Raw genomic sequence first — 21,807 nt, forward strand, 5'->3', positions numbered from 1 at the left:
TTCTGAGAAATACTTTGGCCTCCACTGCTGAGAAGCAGGGCCAGAGTTTTATTGAAAGCAATGACAAACGGTTCAGAGTATAAGAATATAAGTGGGAGAGAGAAGAGGCATATGTTGACACCTTCACATCAGCCTTCCTAGTAAGCCTAAGTGCTCCCAATGCAACTGTACATGAAGGAGGTGCAATGAGTTGTGTATAAGGTAGGATATGCCCGCAGGTGGCTGACATGATCAGAGTCCACAAAGTCCACAGCCTTAACAAGTACCCGATGCTGCTGCCGAGCCTCTATCATGTTCTCCACATCACTTGCTAAGATAACGGAATCAGCCTTGGAGTAGAGGTAGAGCTCAGGCCATCTAGAGAGTTGCTTCAGCAAGGCATCATAGTGGCTCTCATGTACAAAGCGGGTCACAGGATACAGCACAATCCTCAATATCACCACCAGAACTGCAAATGTCAATAAAAGCAGGTACTTAACCCATACATTGTATGATGCTAAAATAACTGACAGGGCACGGAGTGCACCCCTCAGGTTCTTCCTGCCAGGAGTACTGTCAAACACAGTACCCACCACTCTCAGATGCTGGAACTGCTGGTGAGTGTGAAGAAGTTCCATAATGTAACGGTACAGCATGACACCTCCATTGCTGAAGACATGAAAAAACAGTGGCTTCGTCTCCACTTTGTAGTCAAACAGGAGCTCCAGCAGCTTCTTTGCCAAGTTCTGCAGGGACTTTATACCCAAGGATTCTGAAAAGAAAACCAATCTCCAGGGAGCTGTATAGCGGATAACTACACATCCCTGTGAGAAATACACAAGTTTAAGTGTGTGCCATGCAATACAAAGAAATGGACAAGATGTGCCAGCAGAAGTAATCATGCACTGTAATTAAGAATTGCTCTCAGTTTTAACTCAGGGAAATGACAACATCTTACAAGCCATACTCCTGTAGAAACTAGCATGGTTCACAACACACTTAGTTACTGCTCTTCTGTTGCTATTTTCCAAAACCTTTTCAGAGGCCTACAAATAAGCCCCTCCTAAAGTTCTGCTTCCAGGTGCATTTAAATGGGATAATAAATGGGGAGGGAATGCAGAAGGATGGCAGGATACATGCTAGGTTACTGCAGAGATGGGGAGCTTTATTTATTTGGGCAAAATCAGGTCTTCTTTCAACCTGTCCCCTTGTAACTCCTCCTGGTTTGGTTCAAAGTCCTACTGAGCCTAGTAGGGCTTACTCCCATACAGGTGTGCATAAGACTATGGCCTTGTTTTTGTCCAACATAGTGGCTTTATTTGCACATAACACTAAGCCAAAACATGGCTAAATGTGAATGAGCAAGTGTTCTGGTACACAGTTAGAAATTGCAAGTGTTTCACTCCTTCTCCACTCCTGCCCTGATATACTACTGGGAGCTAAGCCAAGTCAACCCAGGCTCAAGGTATGTCTTCCCCAAACAAGTCACAAGCAGTAAGCAGAGGACAAACCTTGGTTATAGCTTATAGTTTGTTTGGAGCAAGACAAACCATAAGCCACGTTTGCCCATAAAGTTAACCCGAACCATGGTTTAGCTCTCAGGAGCACTGCAGCAGCAGCAAGAGCAGGGGAGGAGCAAAGTGGTCATGATTTTCTGTGCACCAGTATGCGTTCTTGTTCATGCTAAGCCATACTTTGGATTAGCATTGTGTGTGAACCAGGCCATTAAGAATAACTGGCAAAATGGTTTAATTGGGAACAACACAGAAAGCACAAAGTGAGTGGGGTGCAGAACCATGCAAGAGGCTACGTATTTGAAAGAGTATTTGCTGTTTCATTTTTGTACCTGTGAATCTCTACAAACATAGTGGCTTCCTCTTCCCTACACCACATATGCCACCATACATTTTGAAAATTTCTGACTTTCAAGGATTGTTGCAAGATTGTAGATAACTCAACAGAGATTAAGATGCACAACAGCAGTGTCTTCCAGAGTTGAAGCTTAGATTATAGGGGCTTTTGGAGGAGCCACACAAAATACTTTCTTTACGTCATAGTGGAGACACTGGAGAACTCACACCAGCATTAATCTCTAGAAGTAGATTAGCCTCCCTTACAGAACAATCCCAACTCCTGGCCATGTGCAGTGGGGCTGAATCAAGTGGCAGAGCCACCGACATATACAAAGCCCTGCACTCAAGTCAGGCAAGGTAGAAAGTGAGGGTAGTTTTTACCCATTCTTTGCTGTGCCAGCTCCAAACTGGCCCCAGATTGAGTCCATCACCAGTACTGGACCATTTTAGGATCCAATGGATCCTTGGTCAGCCCAGCAATGCCCCTTCCCCACCTCAGAAACATCTCATTTTCCACCTCAGCTTCCACCCACTCATGCTTTTGCCAGGCAAATTGACAACTTTAACAGTGATGGTGGAGGCCCACTGGCAGTGGAACTAGACAGAGGGACTCCTCTGCCACAACCAAATCCTCCCCAGTGTAGGAGATTGGGACTTTACACTGTTCTGCCTGACAGTGCTTTCTATGCCCCAATAAAGGGATAATTATTCTTAGGTTAATTGTAGGCTCTCACTTGTAATTCAGGTTTGAGGAACAATTTTGACACTATTTTGGGAGAACAGAATCTGACAGCTTTATGATGATCAGCCAGCCCATACCAAAACCTAAGAAACTATAGGTTGGTGCTGCTCCAAGACTAAGCTTAACAATATAAATGTCTCAAATGTATTCCTTCTGGCAGCTGGTCTCAGCAAAGGGCTATACACTATAAAGCCTTCTGGTATCCTCAGTCAGGCAGTGCATAGATGTGACTCTTTTTTACAGAAGGAAATATAATCTCTTTCCAAAGTCTTGAGGTCATCCTCAATAAGTGCGAGTAACTCAATTCTCTTTCACTGAGAATGAAAGCCGCAGCTGCAGACTGAGAGGTACTGTGAGACTGTGCTGGGACCATCAAGGGGTAAAGCTTTTTCACCAAGCATTTTCCACCTGCCTCGCCCCACCCCTCTGCCTGGACCTGTATAAGGAAGAGCTGCAGACTGAGATGTACTGCTGCAGGGTGAGATTGCGCTGGGACCATCAAGGAGCAAGCTTTTCTACCTGCTTTGCAGCCACCCCTCCCGCTCTTAGTGACATTTTTCTGGGAATTGTCCTTTATCAGGAAGATGAATGCTTTTGGTTTTTAGCTGTTGTTGCTTTTTAGAAATGCTAGAATTTTGTTGGTTTGAATTTTTGTAAATTGTATTGTTTTTATTCGCACTTTGTATTTGTGTTTTGCAATTTGTGTGTAAGCTGCCTTGGGAGCCTTTTTGGCCAAAAGGCAGCCTAGAAATAAACCATAACATAACACTAGGATTTCAGTGATGGGCAAATGAAGCTCTTTCGTTTCAAGTCAGTGATTCATCCTCACAAAAAGATTAACTCCAGTCACACACATCCTGTATTTGTCAGCTGACATGCTTGTAAGCATGTTTTATACCAGTGCAAAATAACTGCTCGAGCAAGATAGCAGGAAAGGTTCTGCACAAACCTTTCCCATTTAAAACCAAATGGCTCTATAGCCATCTGTTATAAGAACTGGGAAAGAGACATAACCACTGCCTTCAGCAAGGGAACTCTAAAGACCTACAATCTTCCATCTAAAACATAACATTCATCATTTGAAAGTTTTTTAAAAAATAAAGATCAGACAGGATTTCTGCACTTCATTCAGTTTTCAGAATCTCTGAAACTAGCCAATAAACACAAAATGGTAGGTTCTTGAATGTCCCCTAGAATGCATTTTAAGGAGGATGACAAGAAATTCTGCAATACTGAATTCTTGAGACAGTCATTACCAAATCCAAACCCTTCAAGTATTTCCAAACATTCAGTTACAATACTGAAGATAAACTAAACATTAACAGCGTAACAGCCGGAAATTATATAAAGGGATGCCAATTTACCTTTACACTGGAACAGGATAAGTTAATCTTCAATAAGAAGAGCCTGACAGCCATTATCTGTGTTTTATTAACAATTTTATTATGTACATCTCTTAGAGAATTAAGTAGTCTATAAATCTTTCTAAATAAATAAATACATATAAAATGTTTACATCAATTTTTTAAGAAATTAGGAAGTCAAACATTGGATTAGACGTAACTATCAGTAATAGGGTTGCCAGGTCCATGGCCTGAGACTGATCCTGTATCTTTAGGAGAAGGTCAGCCAAGTGCAGGTGTTCTTGCAACTCTGTAATGGGAAAAACCACAAGGTGGAATTCTCCCTCCCCCCCCTCCCCAATTTTTAAAGATACAGAGACCTCTTCGAGACTGGGCCTGGCAACCAAGAGGTCTTCTGTGTCTTTAAAAGTTGGGGAGAATTCCACCTTGTGGTTTTTCCCATTACAGAGTTGCAAGAACACCTGCACTTGGCTGACTTTCTCTTCTCCTAAAGATACAGGATCAGTCTCAGGCCAAAAACCTGGCAACCCTAATAAGTGAGCAACCAATACAACAACGCAAAAGTCAACTGTACACTAGCACTGGGAACAACAAAGTCAGGAACATTTCACTCTAGATTTTTCACAGGACTTTCAGTAGGTCTTTTATATAAAAGGTTTAGGTGTGACACATGCCCCCAAAAGTAAAATCCTTCAAGTGTTCTTGATCGCTTTCTGGATTGGTCAAGGATAGATCTTTATCTGGGGAATAGTGGAGAAATGGAGTCATAGTAAAACTACAATCAAGGACACTACTCACCTCGTGAAGGTAGACGGTGCTGTATTTTTCCAGGTACCTATCCTTGGAGCCAGCCCACCCAAGCAGTATCACCACAGGCAGGTTGAGCGTTTTTCTTTTTTCAGCACCGCAATCTGAAAAAAAGTCAATATTAAAGGCTGCCTACGTCTTAACAAAAGGACCACAGTGCCATCACGCACGCATTTTCGCATTGCAGCCATCTCCTACCTAGATCATTCCCGGCGCACGCGCGCCATTATTTGTGGTTAATTTATACTTCCAAAGGTTAAGTGCCTTGGCAATGGAAGCGGACTTCGGGACTAAACCACAGAGAATCCCACCACAAATCAAACTCTTAAAAATAAACAGAAAGACAGCCCTCGTCTATTTCTAGGTTCCACATTCAGTATGCCGGTCGCGGTCGGACTTCCCTTTCCCCTCTAGCGGCCACTCCACGAGTTCTGTATCCGAGAATCCTCCCAGACATCATTCACTTACCAGTACTTCTCTCCAGCGGGGTCGAGGGCAACTCCACTACGCACCCCAGCTCCTCGGCTCTTGACCCCATCCCTACACCGGCTCCCTCAGAATCGCCGCTTCCGCCTTGTCCATACCGGAAACTCCCGCCCCCTCGACGCTTCTTCCAGCAAACCGGTAGAAACAGCGAAACGCGCACGCGGTAGTTTCGTGATTTGACTTCGTTGGTAACCGGGATGTTACTTAGCAACGTAGCGGCCTTACCAACCGGACAGGCACCCGTCCCCCATTTTCCTCAAAAACAAAGCAAAACAAAGCTGGACTTTATTATTGCTCGATGTGCCACAGTGGGTCCCGTTGGAAGGTTTGAAAGCGTCCAGGAGATAAGGCTCCCCCTTCCCCGTCCTCAGGGGTGGACTAGAGGCTACAGCAGTTCGCCCACGCCAGAGGCAGGAGAAGGGGTGCGTAAGGCGAAGTCACAGGTGGAAAAGGCCAAAAAGGACGGTGATACGGGGGCGCTGAGGAGGCAAGGCTGCGAGACTGAGAGGATGGTGGGCAGAGGTTTACTTTTTACGAAATAACATGCTAGGGTTCAAGCCTGGAAGTCTTGCCATCTGCCTAGGAAATTCTGCTGTTCCTTAATACTAACTGTGTGGGGGAGAGGTGGGGGTCGTTGAACGAGGAGACAAATGTACAGAACACTTTGCTTTCTAAGTCACGTATTCCGCGTCTCAAATTGCAGAGCTGAACTCCAGCAGATAATTAATCAGGCTAGGTCAGAACAGTGCCGGCTTCCCCCCCAACTACGTGTTTGTGGGATGCAAAGGAGGCGGGTCCGTAGTTTTTACACCGGTAGGGTTACCAGTGGCTTTTTTTTTTCTCCTGGCAGGTTCCTGTGACTTTAACAACTGCATGACGGAGTAGTTCAGACATTTGGTGAGTTGACCCTTAATATCTTTGTGCAGGAAACTCATCAGTCATCACAATTTATTTATTTATTTATTAAATTTATATACCGCCCATAGCCGGAGCTCTCTGGGCGGTGCACAACAAATAAAACATCTAATATACAATTAAAAAACCACACATCCAACAATTTAAACATACATTAAAATCTGGGGGGAAAAAATTAAAACATATTTATATTTATACACATACTGGAATACCTGTTAAAATTAAATACTACTAAAATATTAAAATACTGAAATACTAAAATGCCTGGGAGAAGAGAAAGGTTTTTCCTGGCTCCGAAAAGATACTAATGTTGGCGCCAGGCGTACCTCATCAGGAAGAGTATTCCATAGTTCGAGGGCCACCACTGAGAAGGCCCTCCTTCTTGTTGTCACCTTCCGGGCTTCTCTCTGAGTAGGCACCCGGAGGAGGGCCTTCGGTGTAGAGCGCAGTGTACGGGTAGGTTCATATCGGGAGATGCGTTCCATCAGGTATTGCGGACCCGTGCTGTGTAAGGCTTTATAGGTTAAAACCAGCACCTTGAATCGAGCCCGGAAACATATAGGCAACCAGTGCAAGCGGGCCAGAATTGGTGTTATATGTTCGGACTGCTTGGTCCCAGTTAACAGTCTGGCCGCCGCATTTTGCACGAGTTGTAGTTTCCGAACCGTCTTCAAGGGCAGCCCCACGTAGAGTGCATTGCAGTAATCTAATCTAGAGGTTACCAGAGCATGAACCACTGAAGCAAGGTTTTCCCTGTCCAGATAGGGGCGTAGCTGGGCCACCAGTCTAAGTTGGTAAAAATCTGAATTGAGTGGACAATTTTTAGCTCACACAGGTCATCTACATTTTAGGGTCTAAAGCCTGTGGTATATTGTTTTTGCAAACAGATCACTATGAAGGATTCTAGGCTAGTTTAATTTATTTTCATAATGAGCATTTTTGCATAGGTTAAGATTGGGGTTGCCAACCTTTTTTGATCAGAGGGCACATTTCATGTTTTGAGAGAGTGCATGGGGGCACCGGTTTAAAATGGTTGCCATGGGAGTTATGGCATAATGCAAAATCAGAGAATAGTTGTGGTGAAGCTTTTCCCATAATTTTATTTCCATCCTAGAAAAGGCTTGAACTGTTGAATTTCTGCCTGCCATATAACTTTTAAAGGCACAAGAACCCTGTTTTTCCCCAATACCAACCCTAAACCAAACCCTAGGCTGCCATCCTATATCCACTTACCTGTAAGTAAGCCCCATTAAGCACAAAGAGGCTTGCTTCTGAGTAGACATATATACCATTGTACTGTAAGGTGAATTCATAACTACAGTGAATTCTTAATTAGTCTCTGGTCTTTAATTCCTGCAAGCCAGGAGACATAACTAAGCTTCTTTGCAAAGTTTTCACATTCATTGCTTGATAACAGTGACAGGTAGGAGTAGCTGAGCTGACTCATTTCACATAAATCACTTAGAAGGGTACCTGCACATTTTGCTCCATCATTTTCTTTCTAGGAGGGCTAGAGACTTACTTTAAAAAAAAAAAAAAAAAGCTCAGATTCTGGGCTACATGCTGGGGATCCCACTGAATGCCTTTGCAGGCGTCATAGCAGTGACCCCTGAGGTTAAAACAAGTTTAGCTTTTAATCCATCTGTGCCCCTAATACCAGGCAAAAAGGATCTCCTTTGGGGAGGAGTAGTGTGCTATAATTAACTCTTTCAAGAAAGAAGAGAGTCTGCAATCTTAGCCATGTCTACTTAGAAGTAAGCCATGTTGAATTCAACAGGGCTTACTCCCAGGTAAGTGAAGTTATGATTGCAGCCTTAGTTACTAAGAAAGATTTTAATGTTGTAGCAGATGCACAGTTGGATTAAATTTCCTCATGGAATAATAATAAAATTAAAGTGATTTTGCTCAGGTAACTGGGCTGGTTGATAGATGAAGAAGGCACTGTCCTTCAAATGCAGAACTCTGTGGGGGTGGGAAAAGGGGAAAGTTGTTGTGTTGCTTACTACATACCTGTCAACAATGTGGGAAAAATATATGTATTGAAAATCCCCAAAAATAAAGAGTTCAGAAAAATGCTGTGATTAATTGTATGATGTGGATAGGACCCATGATAGTAATTCATCCATATGAAGCACCCTGACATCTAATCATTGTTCTTTTTCAGGATATTTATGATGCTTATGATTGCTTTGAAAAAACTAAGGGCTTTCAAACAAAATGAAGTTTAGAGAGCATTTTTATGGTCCATAAAGCTTTATGATATCTTGGGACTTTAGACTGGGAAGGGATATTCATTTTCGTTGCTTTTTGTACTGTCAATGAGGTCTGTAGCCTTTGCTCTGAAAGAGATGAGTCAGGTTCAAATGAGCTGGCTCTTTTCGCTGACAACACTAAAGCTGATTTTAAAGAACGTGCTCACGGCTGGCGCCAGGCCTGGGCACCAGCTGGCCCCAGTGCACACACACATGCCCCACCTACCTACCTTTCCCTTGGTGAATGCTGGTTGCACTGTGGGCGCAAGCATGCCATCACCCAAGATGGCAGTCGAGGTTTCCCTAAGGGGTTGATGCCTCTGCCACCATCTTGGTTGATGGCATGTATGCCATCCTGCAGCTCGACCAGCATTTACATCAAGGGAGAGGTAAGTGGGGCATGCAGGCGGGTGTTGCAGGCCTGTGCGGCAGTAGAGGGGTTGCCTGGGAGCTCCCTCTTGTAATCCATGGCAGGGTCGGGAGCCAACACTGCCGTGGATCGCAGAAGGAGCACTACCCACCCACCCTAAGGAGGGGCCCTCAGCCGGGGCCCGACCTGGCTGCCCTCTGGTGCCGACCCTGAACCTGCTATAGTCTTTGCCTGCTGGGCTGAACTTAAGAATTTTCTGTATTGTCCAGCCATCAAATCACCCTAGGCCAGCCTTTCCCAACCAATGTGCCTCCAGATGTTGTTGGACCACAACTCCCATCTTTCCTGACCATTGGCAATGCTGGCTGAGGCTGATGGGAGTTGTGATCCAACAACATCTGGAGGCACACTGGTTGGGAAAGGCTTCCCTAGGCAAATCAGAGCCTGAAATTTAAGGAATGTTTTGCATTGAAAGAACTGTGCAGTCAGTGACAGTATTTAAGGCTCCTGATTACAAGACCTGAAGAACGGAAGTTTTGGTTTTATACTGCCCAAAATTAAGGATGATCTATATACTTGGGATGGCTATAAGCTCTTTCTCGGTGGAATATCCAACTCAGGGAAGCCAGAGTAAGTTGTGCTGGAGCAAAAGAAGCTGGTCAGAGTTCTGCTGCATCCAGTTGCCATTCAGGAGCCTCTGGGTTGTCTGAATGCTAACACAGCTGGGAGCTGTGTGCAGGGACCAGAAAGCCAGCTATCGTAAATATCCCTACTGGGAAATAAGCCCTATATTGCCACCATTTTATATTAATATCCTGTCAAGTATTATTTTTTTCAGTCTCTTCCAACAATCATTTACAAAAATGGCATTCCATGCTTCTATAAAACGGATGTGGTTTGGTCTAGTTTAGAGTTCTTATTCTTCTCTGTCTTTGACATGGCTTAGTTTGTATTTCTCTTTTTTAATGTTTGGTGATTTAATATGTTATTATTTGGCTCAAACATGATGTGTATTTCTGATGCAATTTTGTTGCATATGGTGTCTATAAGCCTGATCTTAATATAAACATTCTTGAATAACCTCTTATTTTTTAAAAGAAGTTTAATTGAAACATGACTGGTGTTGAAATATCTAGAAAGCTGCCATAACTAAGATGGAGGAAACTGTCAAGAGCAATCAGAGATAAACAAAAAGAAATGGATTTAAGGTGCTGCAGAGTGGATTGTGGTTGGATACAAGAAAAAGCTTATTGAATGCAAAAAATGATTGGGCAGGGGAATAAACTGTCTTGCAAAATTGTGGGATTTCTGTGTCTGCCGTTTTCCTGAGGAAATGAGAGGGGAATTGATGCCAGTACAAGGGATTGAAGTAAATGGCTCTTGATGTTCCTTCAAAATCTATGATCGATAATATATCTGCCTCAGCATGAAATCATTTTTTTATTTTGTCAGTTTGCAAGACTGAGCTGAGTATAGTGAAACTTAGAGGGAACTTCCGAACTATAGGCATACCCCGCTTTATCATACGCAATGGGTCCGGAGCGTGTATGTAAAGTGAAAATGTACTTAAAGTGAAGCAATTATCTATGCATGTACTGCACTGCAATCGCCACTAGATGGCAGCGGCATCACAGCATTAAGTGTCCGTAATTGCAAAGCACGCTTACGTTAAGCGGTGTATGGTGGCGTATGGAGCATGTACGTTATAGCAAGGCAACGTTAAGTGAAGCGATGTTAAGCGAAGCGATGTTAAGCGGGGTATGCCTGTACACAGAAGCCTGATTCACATGCCACATTACACCAAAATACATCAAAACAAATAAAAGATTAAACAAATTAAAACAAATGATGGTTTAATACAAACAAGCAGCATGCTGGCTTGTTTTAAAGTATTGTTTTAATGTGAGATGCAAAGTGGGCTAGGGTGTCAGACTGGATATGGCTAATATATTCTCTGATCTCACAAATGTATACCTCTTTAAAGACCTCTTCTCTTCTCAGCAGAAGGACACTACCAGTCATGACTTCCATAAAGGAGCAAGCGGCCATTAGCAGATTAATAAGTTTTCTACAGGAATGGGACAGTGCTGGCAAAATTGCTCGAAGCCACATTCTAGAAAATTTTATTTTTACCAACCAAGGCAAGACAGGTCCAGAACTGGAGATGGAATTCTCTCAAGGAGCCAGTTTGTTTCTTGCCCGTCTAACTGCCTGGCTGAGGTTAACGTATCCACTTCCTCGGAGAATTGTTTTTCAAGTGGAACAAGGGGGAGCCAGAGAAGAAAGCATTTCATTATAAAAATTACAGTTAGCTACATATTTGTTTGACAAAATTTGTTTGTGTACCATTTATGAGCACAGCTTTCACCTTTGCAATCTTCACAAAATTAACTAATCCTGGACACTTGGTTTTCTTCCAATCCTCCATTTTCTTTCACAGACGCAAATCCTATTTCAGACATACCATTCTTCTAAATGAATAGAAAGTATGAGCTCCTTCAAAAGAGCTGAGGTGGGTGGGAAGACTATCAGAATCAGCTGCAGTTTGTGTACAAGAATGTTTTTAAATTGAAGCCTTAACAAACTCACAATAGTTACATGTATGGAACATGCCTAGAGCAACAATTGAAGTCCATTGGCATCTTCCTATCTGCTGCAAGTGGGTGAGTAAAACATGTGCCATTTCTAGGAGAGTTTGATAGGACCCTGAGTGTTTTTAGTACATCTGGTTAGTGAAAGAGGTAACTAAGAGCTGGTCTTTGGTAAAATATATTGTATTATCAAAGAAGATGACAAGTGTACAAAGCTTTGCTGTCTCTGGTTTGTGCTTCTGTATCTCTTTAGGCTAATTAACCTCTCATTTTGCCAGCTCATCTCTAAATCTTTAAACTTCACCGCTTGGAGATGATCTCTTATTTACAAGCTCCCATGAATCCATAGCTGACTGTCTTTCAAAGCTTTTCAACTACAAAATATACACTAGCAGAGTACTTTGGAGTCTACCTGAAACTAGAGAAATGCGTTGTAGCATGTTTGTGATGCAATAGTTTTTTACCAAACTTGGAAGTCACAAGTTTGACAGAGGTTTGGGGGTAGAAACTATTCCAGCAAAAGCTGTAGACAGTATTCTTAAGTGAACTGAACCATCACTCTAGTCTTCTTGGTTGATATGCCAGGTTCCACGCGTTGGATTTGGAGGGGTTATATGTGGAAAATGCTGGCCAATGTCTTCCTTCTACATAATAAAACTGGCATTTTAACTCAGTAACTTGCATTCCTATACAAAATGGAAAGCTATGAACTGAGGGGACTGAAGAACAAGGTCTCCTCCTTGGCAGCTCCACTACTTTAGTAAATGGGTCACCCAAATGGTGTTTAGGAAGAGAATGAGACAATGGAGCTACCAATTACCCTGCCTGTGTGAAGACACTAATTGTTAAAAAATAACTGAAGTTGTATTATGCAATCTTCAAAAAAATCCCGATAGATTTAACATGTATTGCTTTGTTCTCCACATTTTTTCAGTCAGCGGTACATTATTGAATTCTTGGAAGTTGGTGGTATCCTTACATTGCTGGAAATACTTGGGCTCAACCAATTGAAAGAAGAGGACAAAAGGGAGTCCATAAAGCTTCTTCAGTTAGTAGCAAGCTCTGGCAGGAAGTTCAAAGAGCTTATTTGTGAAAGCTATGGTAGGCAGATTGTGACAAATGAGATGTTTAAATGAACCAGTTTTCTGACCTCTGGGTTTTCCCCACAGAGCAAAGCTTATTATTTCTGCCTTGGTGAATACCACTGATGTTAAAAGAGTTGCTTTCTTTCAGTCTTGTTTGGTATCTCAACTTTCACAGGTCAAGGGATAAAAGAGCATGGAAGCCTTTGATTCTCATAAGGATCTGATTCGTAGTATAGTGTTTTCTTTCATTGCAGTATATAGCAGTCATAATGTTTGCATCTGTAAAGGAATAGGTTTCCTCTGAAGCTGTTGTACAAATTAATAACTTCCTAAGGTTTTCTTTCTTGGGTAGAGTGGGATGAAGTATTTTATCTGTTTAAAACATCCTATATTTGGAGCATGTAGGGAGCTAGAGCCAAGTATCTTCAGCTGGGGGGATATTTAAAAAAAGGTCTTGATATCTATCAGAAAATGACAATGCATTCTTGTTTGCTGCATGTCCCCACTGAAATGGATGAGAGTGTGTGATATATATATACCCATCTCAATCCATCAAGGAAATCTTATGTGGAAGCAGACTACCAAGTACATTATCAATGAAGATGCAGATTTTGCATCTGAACATCCATCCACATCTAAGCACCCATTGAGTCTGATTTAAATGGTTGGATGTGGTTTTTAATACAAATCTGAAACTCCATCCAAATCCAGAGCCAGTACTTGTTGCCCATTACCAGTTGTGTGGACCTGAGCTTTTATTGATTGGTTTGGATTTTTATCCTGCTGTATGCCACAAGCTCTAAATAGTTTACAGCAGTTTCCCCCAGTTGGTATTGGCCTGCCTTAAGCTCCCCCTTCCAGCCTGCTACAAGTCCAATATATGAAAATGAAATGGATTGCCTTCAAGTTGTTTCCAATTTACAGCGACCCTATGAATAGGGTTTTCATGGTAAGCAGTATTCAGAGGTGGTTTACCATTGCCTTCCTCTGAGGCTGAGAGGGAGAGACTGGCCCAAGGTCACCCAGTGAGCTTCATGGCTATGTGGGGATTCGAACCCTGATCTCCCAGGTCGTAGTCCAACACCTTAACAACTACAGCACACTGGCTCTCCAATATATATAAAAATATAATTAATCCTGTATGTTTACTCAAAAGTATATACCACTGAGTTAATTCGGCTTACTCCCAAGAAAATATGCATAGTGCATGTCTAACAATTGCAGTCTTAGATTTGCACAATTTCAAAAACAAGGCCTGACTAAAGAAAAGCATGGATTAAATTAGTTGAACATGGTGGCTTCTTAGATGTCACTAGTCATAGCTCATTTACCCTAAAGACAAAACAATTTTGTCTTCAGCATTTTTAAATAAATGATGCAACTACTGAACTCACAGGCAAAATAGCAGAAGCCATTGAGGATATGACACATTTTAACTAGTGTGAGGCGCAATGGCTTCACTTCACTTTGTTTTCCATTATATGAACACATATGAAGGCATGTGGGAAGCAGAATGCACTTGGAGAATGCCACACAGGCTATATTATGAGCAACTAAATGACATGTGTCACCCCATTTAGGGACAAACTAGATGTGGTGTTAAATGAGTCTTTACATTTATCAAGCACCCTGTAGCTGACAGTTACTGGGTTCACAGCAAGAAGGAAGGGGGAGGTTTACCCTTTACCCCTTGCTGTGGTGCTGACTAAAATAGCTCCTCTGATACTGCTTTTTATTTTTAAGATATCTTTAGTGCCTTATCATTTGGCTGGGCTCCCTTTGGGAGGAAGGATGGGATATAAATTTAATAATATGTAACTATTATTATTAATACTACTACTACTAATAGTAGTAGTAATAGTAATCATAGTCATAGCAGCAGCAGCAAGCATTGAGGGGGAGCTCCCACTGGTGCCTGTCTCCTCTTTCCTGAGTGCTACCCCTCACACAAGCCTTTTGCAACCCAAACAATTATCAGCCCCTGACCTAACTATTGTCTGCATTTTTTAAAATGTACATGGTAAATGCAAATATACATTCATGTTTCATCTCCTTTGGGCCTTAGTTAAACTGAATTTTAAATTCTGCATATGCTCACTGAAATTATAGCTGGTATGCGGGGAGAAAGTGCTCTGAACTTGGAAGGTGAGCAGGCAACTTTTATGAAATGGTGCCAGTCTCAATCCCTAGATATACACGTTGGACCTTCAACAAAATATTGCACTGTATCCTCTCTCTTAGGAGTGCTCCTGTTCAGGATTCCAGCTAACCATTCTCTCCAAGCAGGGTATTCCACTCCTTCACCTAACTCACTTTTTTTTCTTATTTTGTTCTTTTGCAAAACCAGGTTTCCCCAAGCAGGTTGATACCTCCCTCTGGTTTCCAAGTGGCCCTTTTTTTACTGCAATCATGTTCACATTTAGAGTGATTTCCTTCCAACAATACTGTGCATATTCACAGTTGTATAATACGGGTGTCCATTGTTACTTATAAAATATTTTTATTAAAAAGTCCATATCATTGAATAAGTTAATAGGTGGGGCTACTTAACTCTTTCTAGAATGAGTGTCCAAAAAGCTTTTTTTCCTTCACAGGTGTGCGATCAATTGCTGAATTTTTGGCCACTTGCAAGGCAGAAGAGACTCAAGAGCAAGTGCAGATTCTTATGGATGCTTTAGGCCATGGCAACCCCAAATACCAGAATCAGGTATACAAAGGCCTGATTGCTCTTCTAAAGTGCACTTCGCCCAAAGCCCAGCAACTGTCCCTACAAACACTCAGGACAATTCAGGTGAGTAAAACAAAATGGGGTGGAGGGCAAGGCATGGAGGTGCAATTTTTGTTTCATCCAGTATGTGGAACCTCCTGTTTTCTCATGAATCAGTTATACTGACCAGTTTCACAAATGCAATTACCAGCAATCATTATTACCTAGAATGGTTAAAGGAGATGTGTTCAAGTAAAGTTCCAAATGTCCCAGAACCTCTAGGTCTAGCCATAATTGGGAACAAGTAATGAAAAATTGTGCATTCCATAGCTGCATTGTGACTTGTACTGCACTATCCTCAAACACTGAAAATTCTTAGCCCAAACCAGGCATCTTTTCAGAGGCACCATTTTGGATTTCAGCAGTGGGGGTAGGAAAGAGATTTCAGTAGATGCGTTGCACCCCAGGTGCAAGGGGAGTTAGATCAGGGAGAGGAGTCAGATGAGGACAAGGTCCCTGGGGACGTTATAGGAGGGGGGACTCTGTCAGCCCACAGACTTCCTCGCTCATCCCTCCTGTCAAGGCAGATCCTGACCCATCTGTGCCGTTGGGAAGCGACCCTTCGCATGTGCCAATCCCTCTCGCTCCGGAATCCCCGCCTGGCAATTCAAACACTTCCCTGCCAACTAGCTTCCTGCTCCCTGTGGTCATGCTGTCACCTAGCGAACCCCCACTGTCGGATGGGGTGTCAGAGGCTCGCCCCCCATCCCACGCGAGAAGTGGGACTCTCAGAGGGTGGAACTGCGGAGGAGCTGTCGGTTACGGGCAAAGACCTTCCCTACTTAAGCAGGTGCCCACCCAGAATCTAGTGCTGAGTCAACTCTCCCCACACGCTGCAGAGACTGCTTAGTTAGTCTAGTTAGGGCAAGTAGTGAGTCAGAGTAGATAGGTGTATGAAGCACACTGCTTCGGATGTAACCATCACACTAATAAAATGAGAATTAAACCAAGCCTCGCCTCCATCTCGTGTCTCGGGCTCCGGGCAGGACAAGATGGTTTAGAGAAACTCTCTTTAAACACAATTACAAAAATTGTGTTTTGAGGGCATTTATTTGGGTTACTTTTCATATCGCCATAATTTACTGCACTGTTATCTCTTGTTTAATTGAAATAGTTTGTGCCTTTGGCATGACACTTGGTACACAGGCCCTTTTAACTATTAATAGCAATAGAGACACTCAGCTTGTAGAACCTGTGTTGACTAGAAACATAGGCGCTCATGAGGAAAAAATGTGTGGCCTGAAACAAAAATGAGGGAGAAAGTGCTCTCTCTAAATACCGCCCTGTATCTTTTTGAGGCAAAAATTGTTGCATGATTCCAACAATGAAGTAGTGTTGGAAAGTTATTAATCCTGTATCGCCAAGCATGACTTACCTCCTCCAGCCCAAAGCAGTGTGGTATCCCCAAACACAACTGGCCTTAGGGAATTTCAGATTCAAATCCTTGCTTAGCTATAAGCTTCACTTGGGTGGCTTGTGCCAGTCAATGTCTTTCAGCCTACTTTACCTCACAGGATTGTGGTGGTGATAAAAGATCTCTGGGCTCTTCAGAGGAGAGGAGAGATACCAGATAAAACTCATCTGTTCTACCATGGTGGCTATGATAATATGCAACTCCACCATTGTGAAGAATAGCCACCTCTGACAAAGTTTTGCTTACTGGCCTACTATTGGACAGATACATCATTTTAACATCAAGAAGAGACAGGACAATGTGTTTTTGTGCGTTTTTTATTTGAAATTTATTATTCATTGTTGTCTTATCTCAGCTGTAACACCTATATGAGAGTTCCAAGAACATTAATTTCTCATACATATTACTTTTATAATGTGCCTCGCGTTTGCAATCTTGATTTTATTTGCTCTTAACAATCATGTAATTGTTTATTGTTGTGCTATAGCAGACAAATGCATGTTTTTAAAATATATGTATTGATAACAGGGAACCTCAACCAATTGTAGCAATCTCCCTTTGCACTTTTACATTCTTTCAAAAGTTTTGTCTCCCTAACACAGTGTTTAGTGTATATACTAAATCATTGGATGAAATGTTCCTATTTAGACTATGCTGGGGATTTGGGTTGCCAGGATCCTCCTTGTGATCTCTTGCTTGTGACCTGTAGTTTTCATGCTAGTTCTGTATTAGAGTATACCAAGATGGGACCCCACACTTACAGAATCAGGTTAAGAAAATTATAATCCTTTCTTGCACCTTTACTTTGGCAGACAATTGTAGGTCAAGCCCATCCAAGCATTGTGGACTCTGTGCTGGGTGTGCTCCGTTCTCTGCATTTGGAGGTGCAATATGAAGGTAAGAAGTCTCCATCCACTCCCCTGCACTTTTGAGGAATTCTTAAATTGTTGAGTCCAGGTGAATACAGCCTGTTCACATCTGAAAGCCCTAGTAAGTAAGGCATTCACAAAACAACACAATTTATGTAAGGTACAGCACAAGATAGAGCTTTGCATATATAGATACCCCAGTTAGTAGGTGTAGTAGGTGATTGGCTGGTATCAAAGCTGGATGAATCTGTGTGCGCTCATGTGCGTGCATACACTAATTTGAAAGGTAACTGCTACAGCACATTGTGCACTGGAATAAATTTTCCAGTTATATTAAGCAATCTTTTTTCTTCTAAAGAGACTATATTTGCTTCAAAAGCTTCATGTGGAACAGCAGATGGTGACTGTTCCAATGAAAGGTAAGGAACACAAAGGCTCAGTAGTGGTATGCATTGTGATTTTTAAAATTTCCAAAAGCAGGGTGGGTTATAATTCCAATATTGTTATATAAGACTTTGACTGCACTGCTATACAGCAGGAGTGGGAAACTGCTGACACGTGAAATGGAACTGGACAACAAAGCCTCTCATTGTGGCCTACCAGCCCCTCAATATATTTCTCTGTAGCAGCAGCTTTGATGGTAGTAACACTAAAAAAACCTCACACAAAGCTAACCACAAAGACTGTTCAGCAAGGCCTAACAGCAACTGTATTGGGCAGTGGCATTGTTGCTGCCGGGGGTGGGGGGAGAACAGGACTACTTGGTAACTTCTTGTCCCTGAGCGTGTTTCTCACAATCATTGCAAGCAGTGGTCCTCCCTCGTCTCCCTTCTCAGCAATCACTCCCTTCCTGGAATTTTTGTAGGAGTGCTTCTGGAGCCAGCTAGTCAGGGCAAGGAAAAAGAGAAGGGGAGCTAGAGAGAAGAGGGAGGTTTGTGTGTGCATATGCATATGTGCATTGTACATACGTGCAAGATTACAGTATACATATTTGTCAACTGAGGATAACTCTTTAGCAGACTGAAATTTATTTCAGATGCATAAACCTCTACCTCCTTTCCACTGAATGCCTGGCAGTAGTTATATGTAGACATTCACAGTACACTTTGCAGTTCATACATTTCCACAAGAAGTTGCATGCATATGAGGAGTAGCAGGAGAATGAAGTAGTCATTCTTCAAAATACAAGAGCGAGGACATTATTCCTAGTAGCTTTTGAAGAAAGGTTGGGAGACACTCTCATATATGGACCAGTGACCATTTAGTTATTAATTAAAGTTTTATATACTGCCTTTCATTTTGAAAATAAAACCAAGGCGGTTCACAAACAAATAAAAACAACAAAATTTCCAAAGACAAACGAGCATCGAGGCTTGCTAGGAGAGACCACAAATGCTTTGAAAGCACAATCGTTAGTCTCAGAGTGGACAGAACCTGAAATCTACACATACCCAAGTAGCATAAACAATATTTCTTTTTCCTACAGGTGATTCACATTGGTCTTTATTCCATACAGTTGCTGCAGCTGCATGATAAGTGCTGGAGGGAATTATTTTAACTAATAGACATGTTTTACAGAGTTTGCCTCCAGGCTGCCACTATTGCACAGAAGAGATTCACGTGCAGAACAGAACTTCAGGTTTGCACAGTTAAAGTGCTCTGTTGTCCTAGTGAAACAAATCCACTCTTTTAAAAGATATTTGCAAGGGAGAATCAGAAGCTGCAAGAGAGATTAACTGTTTTTCCTTCCATCTGTGCACCCTTCCTGCAAGTGCCCCACCTTCACATTCCCAGTATCCCTGCAATCAGATGTTGGGAACATGTATTTGTCAAGATAAAACAATGTAGTTCCACCCTGAAGATAATTTGTGTGTGTGTTTTGTTTTTTGGTAACTACTACTTTGGACAGTTAAGAAAAAAATCAATATAAAAGGGATTTTTAAAAATGTAAATGAAGATTTTATGTATGTGTGTTATATATGTTGCTTCTCTTTCACATGACGAGGCTCACCTCAGTAGAGGAAATCAGCCCCGCTGTTCCTAACAGCATTCCCTTTTGCTTCTCAGGGCCAGCTTGCACGTCAGTCATTATACAGCCACGAGAGTGGCTGTATACTAGTCAGCAAGGACTTTTCGCATTCCACAATGTTAAATTGAAAATACCCCCATGCCATTCTGATGCTTCCGATAAGCTCATTTCAAAACAAAACCTTACAAAATGTATAGTCGTGAACTCAGAAACACTTGCTTAACAACCCTCGAAATTTTCATGGTGATACAGAAAACAGAGAGAATCGAGAGTCCAAAGTGTAAAAAGAGAAAAAAACCCAGACCCCTTTTGGGCTTCTTTCTGTCAGAGTTCTCACAATCTGTCGAAATTAATTAAAAATCAGTCACGTTCACAGAGTATCTGCAATCCTATCACTCACCTTGCCCCATACTCTGACCTTCATCTTCTGCAGTTTAAACGTTTAAAAAATGCCTGGCTGGTTTTTAATTAATTTAAGAAATTTTGGCTTGAACTCAATGATAACGTCGGGCATGCTCAGTAAGAACCAACTGTCAGTGTTCTAAAAGCCAAACTCACAGCTGCTTGGCTAATTGGGGCCACACCCACACCAGACTTTGATTTCACATGAGACAGTCATGGCTTCCCCCAAAGAATCCTGGGAAGTGCTGTTTGTGAAGGGTATTGAGAGGAGACTCCTATTCCTCGTGACAGAGCTCCAGTGGCCAGAGTGGTTTAACAATCAGCCGCTCTAACCAAAGCTCTGTGCGGGAAACAGGGCATCTCCTAGCAATTCTCAGCACCCTTCACGAACTACACTTCCCAGGATTCTTTGGGGAAAGCCATGGCTGTCTAAAGTGAAATAAAGGTCTGGTGTGGATGTGGCCAAGGACAGCTTTGGTTTAAATTTGGGTGGGAGGCTACATGTGCCTGCTGTAGAATAAAAAGGTGGGGGAAATACTGGGGAAAAAATGATGCTGTTCACAATGTTTTCCTTTTGGAAAGGACAGGGCTTCCCCTCTGCTCAGTGCCCACCCATCCAATCTCCTCCCCCCCCCCAGGTCAGTTTCACCTATTCTAAGCATGATTGGAAGGAGTAAATCCCACTGAACTAAAAAAGCATGCAAATTGTCAAACCTCTCCTCCCCCCTCCCATCACCTCCCTTTTGGCCCTTCCCTCCCCCTTCCTTTGTTCCTCCTTCCTCATCCCCATCGCCTTCCAATACCCTCCTTCTCCTTCCCCCTGCCTCCCTTCCCCATGGTCAGTTTTACCTATCTTAATCAAGATTGCATGGGTGTAAATCCCATTGAATTCAATAAGCATGCAAATGATCTGACCTGTCTTTCACCTCCTTCCCCTCCCTGCTCCCTTCCTCCTCCCCTCCCCCTTCCTTCTTCCTCCTCCCCTGCCCACTCCAGCCCCCCTTCTCCATTCCCCCCCCATCAGTTTTACCTATCCTAAGTATGATTGCAGGGGAGTACATTCCACTGAACTCAATAAGCATGCAAATGATCAATCCATTCTCAGCAAACTTGCACAGGGTCCCATTTCTTACCTCCTGGATTAAAAAGCAGACAAATTCACTAATAGGAGGAAAGAAAACCTTGTGGTTTAAGAACGTACCTGTGAAAATGAAATGAACTGCTTTCAAGTCAATCCTGACTTATGGCGACCCTATGAATAGGGTTTTCATGGTAAACGATATTCAGAGAGTGTTTACCATTGCCTTCCTCTGAGGCTGAGAGGCAGTGACTGCCTCAAGGTCACCACTGAGCTTCATGGCAGTGTGGGGATTCGAACCCTGGTCTCCCAGGTCATAGCCCAACACTAACCACACTGGCTCTTTAGAAAGCAGGGAAATGCAGCTATAGTAAATGCAGTAGGGGCCATTTTTTTAGCCACTGCTAGGAATGAACACAGCAATAAGGTTATCATCGTAAAAAAGCTTTGTTTTTGGAAGTGTGCCAGATTCCTGTTGAGAATATAGAAAATTTAACTACAGTCAGTTACTGATCTGTTAGCTTGTCAAAGCTCTAAGTTGATACCACTATGATATTATTGCATGCAGCACTGACAATGTGTAGAATTTATTCCACTTTAAAGAGTCATGGCTTCCCCTAAAGAATCCTGGGAACTGTAGTTTGTGATGGGTGCTGAGACCCCAATTTCCCTCCCAGAGCTACAACTCCCAGGGTTCTCTGGGAAGAGGGACTGACTGTTAAACCACTCTGGTGGTTTATGGCATAAATGTGGCCTAAGCCTGGAGAGAGGCTACATATATGGGGAGAGATTGCATGCACTGCT

The 21,807-nt window shown here is 42.6% G+C and overlaps 2 protein-coding genes across 8 annotated transcripts in view; one reads left to right on the forward strand and one right to left on the reverse strand.

The window, feature by feature from the left end:
• Nucleotides 1-5,442, reverse strand: TMEM53 (transmembrane protein 53). The gene is made up of 3 exons (XM_061632755.1): nt 5,214-5,442; nt 4,737-4,849; nt 1-803 (listed from the first exon to the last, which is right to left on the reverse strand). Exons 1-3 carry the CDS (start codon nt 5,281-5,283, stop codon nt 147-149), a joined length of 840 nt encoding a protein of 279 aa, XP_061488739.1. The 5' UTR covers nt 5,284-5,442; the 3' UTR covers nt 1-146.
• ARMH1 (armadillo like helical domain containing 1) overlaps nt 5,037-21,807 on the forward strand; it is a 24,710-nt gene continuing 7,939 nt past the window's right edge. The window contains exons 1-7 of one of the 7 annotated variants that reach the window (XM_061632751.1): nt 5,037-5,743; nt 6,082-6,128; nt 10,753-10,994; nt 11,363-11,431; nt 12,294-12,460; nt 15,039-15,235; nt 17,438-17,522. In XM_061632751.1, coding sequence (XP_061488735.1) covers nt 10,789-10,994; nt 11,363-11,431; nt 12,294-12,460; nt 15,039-15,235; nt 17,438-17,522 — 724 coding nt within the window. In that variant the 5' untranslated portion in view covers nt 5,037-5,743; nt 6,082-6,128; nt 10,753-10,788. The remainder of the gene's footprint in view (nt 5,744-6,081; nt 6,129-10,752; nt 10,995-11,362; nt 11,432-12,293; nt 12,461-15,038; nt 15,236-17,437; nt 17,523-21,807) is intronic. The other 6 variants (XM_061632753.1, XM_061632748.1, XM_061632750.1 and 3 more) reach the window with 6 other exon arrangements.

Source organism: Rhineura floridana, chromosome 6 (genome assembly GCF_030035675.1).
Source record: "Rhineura floridana isolate rRhiFlo1 chromosome 6, rRhiFlo1.hap2, whole genome shotgun sequence".
Classification (NCBI taxonomy): Eukaryota; Metazoa; Chordata; class Lepidosauria; order Squamata; family Rhineuridae; genus Rhineura; species Rhineura floridana.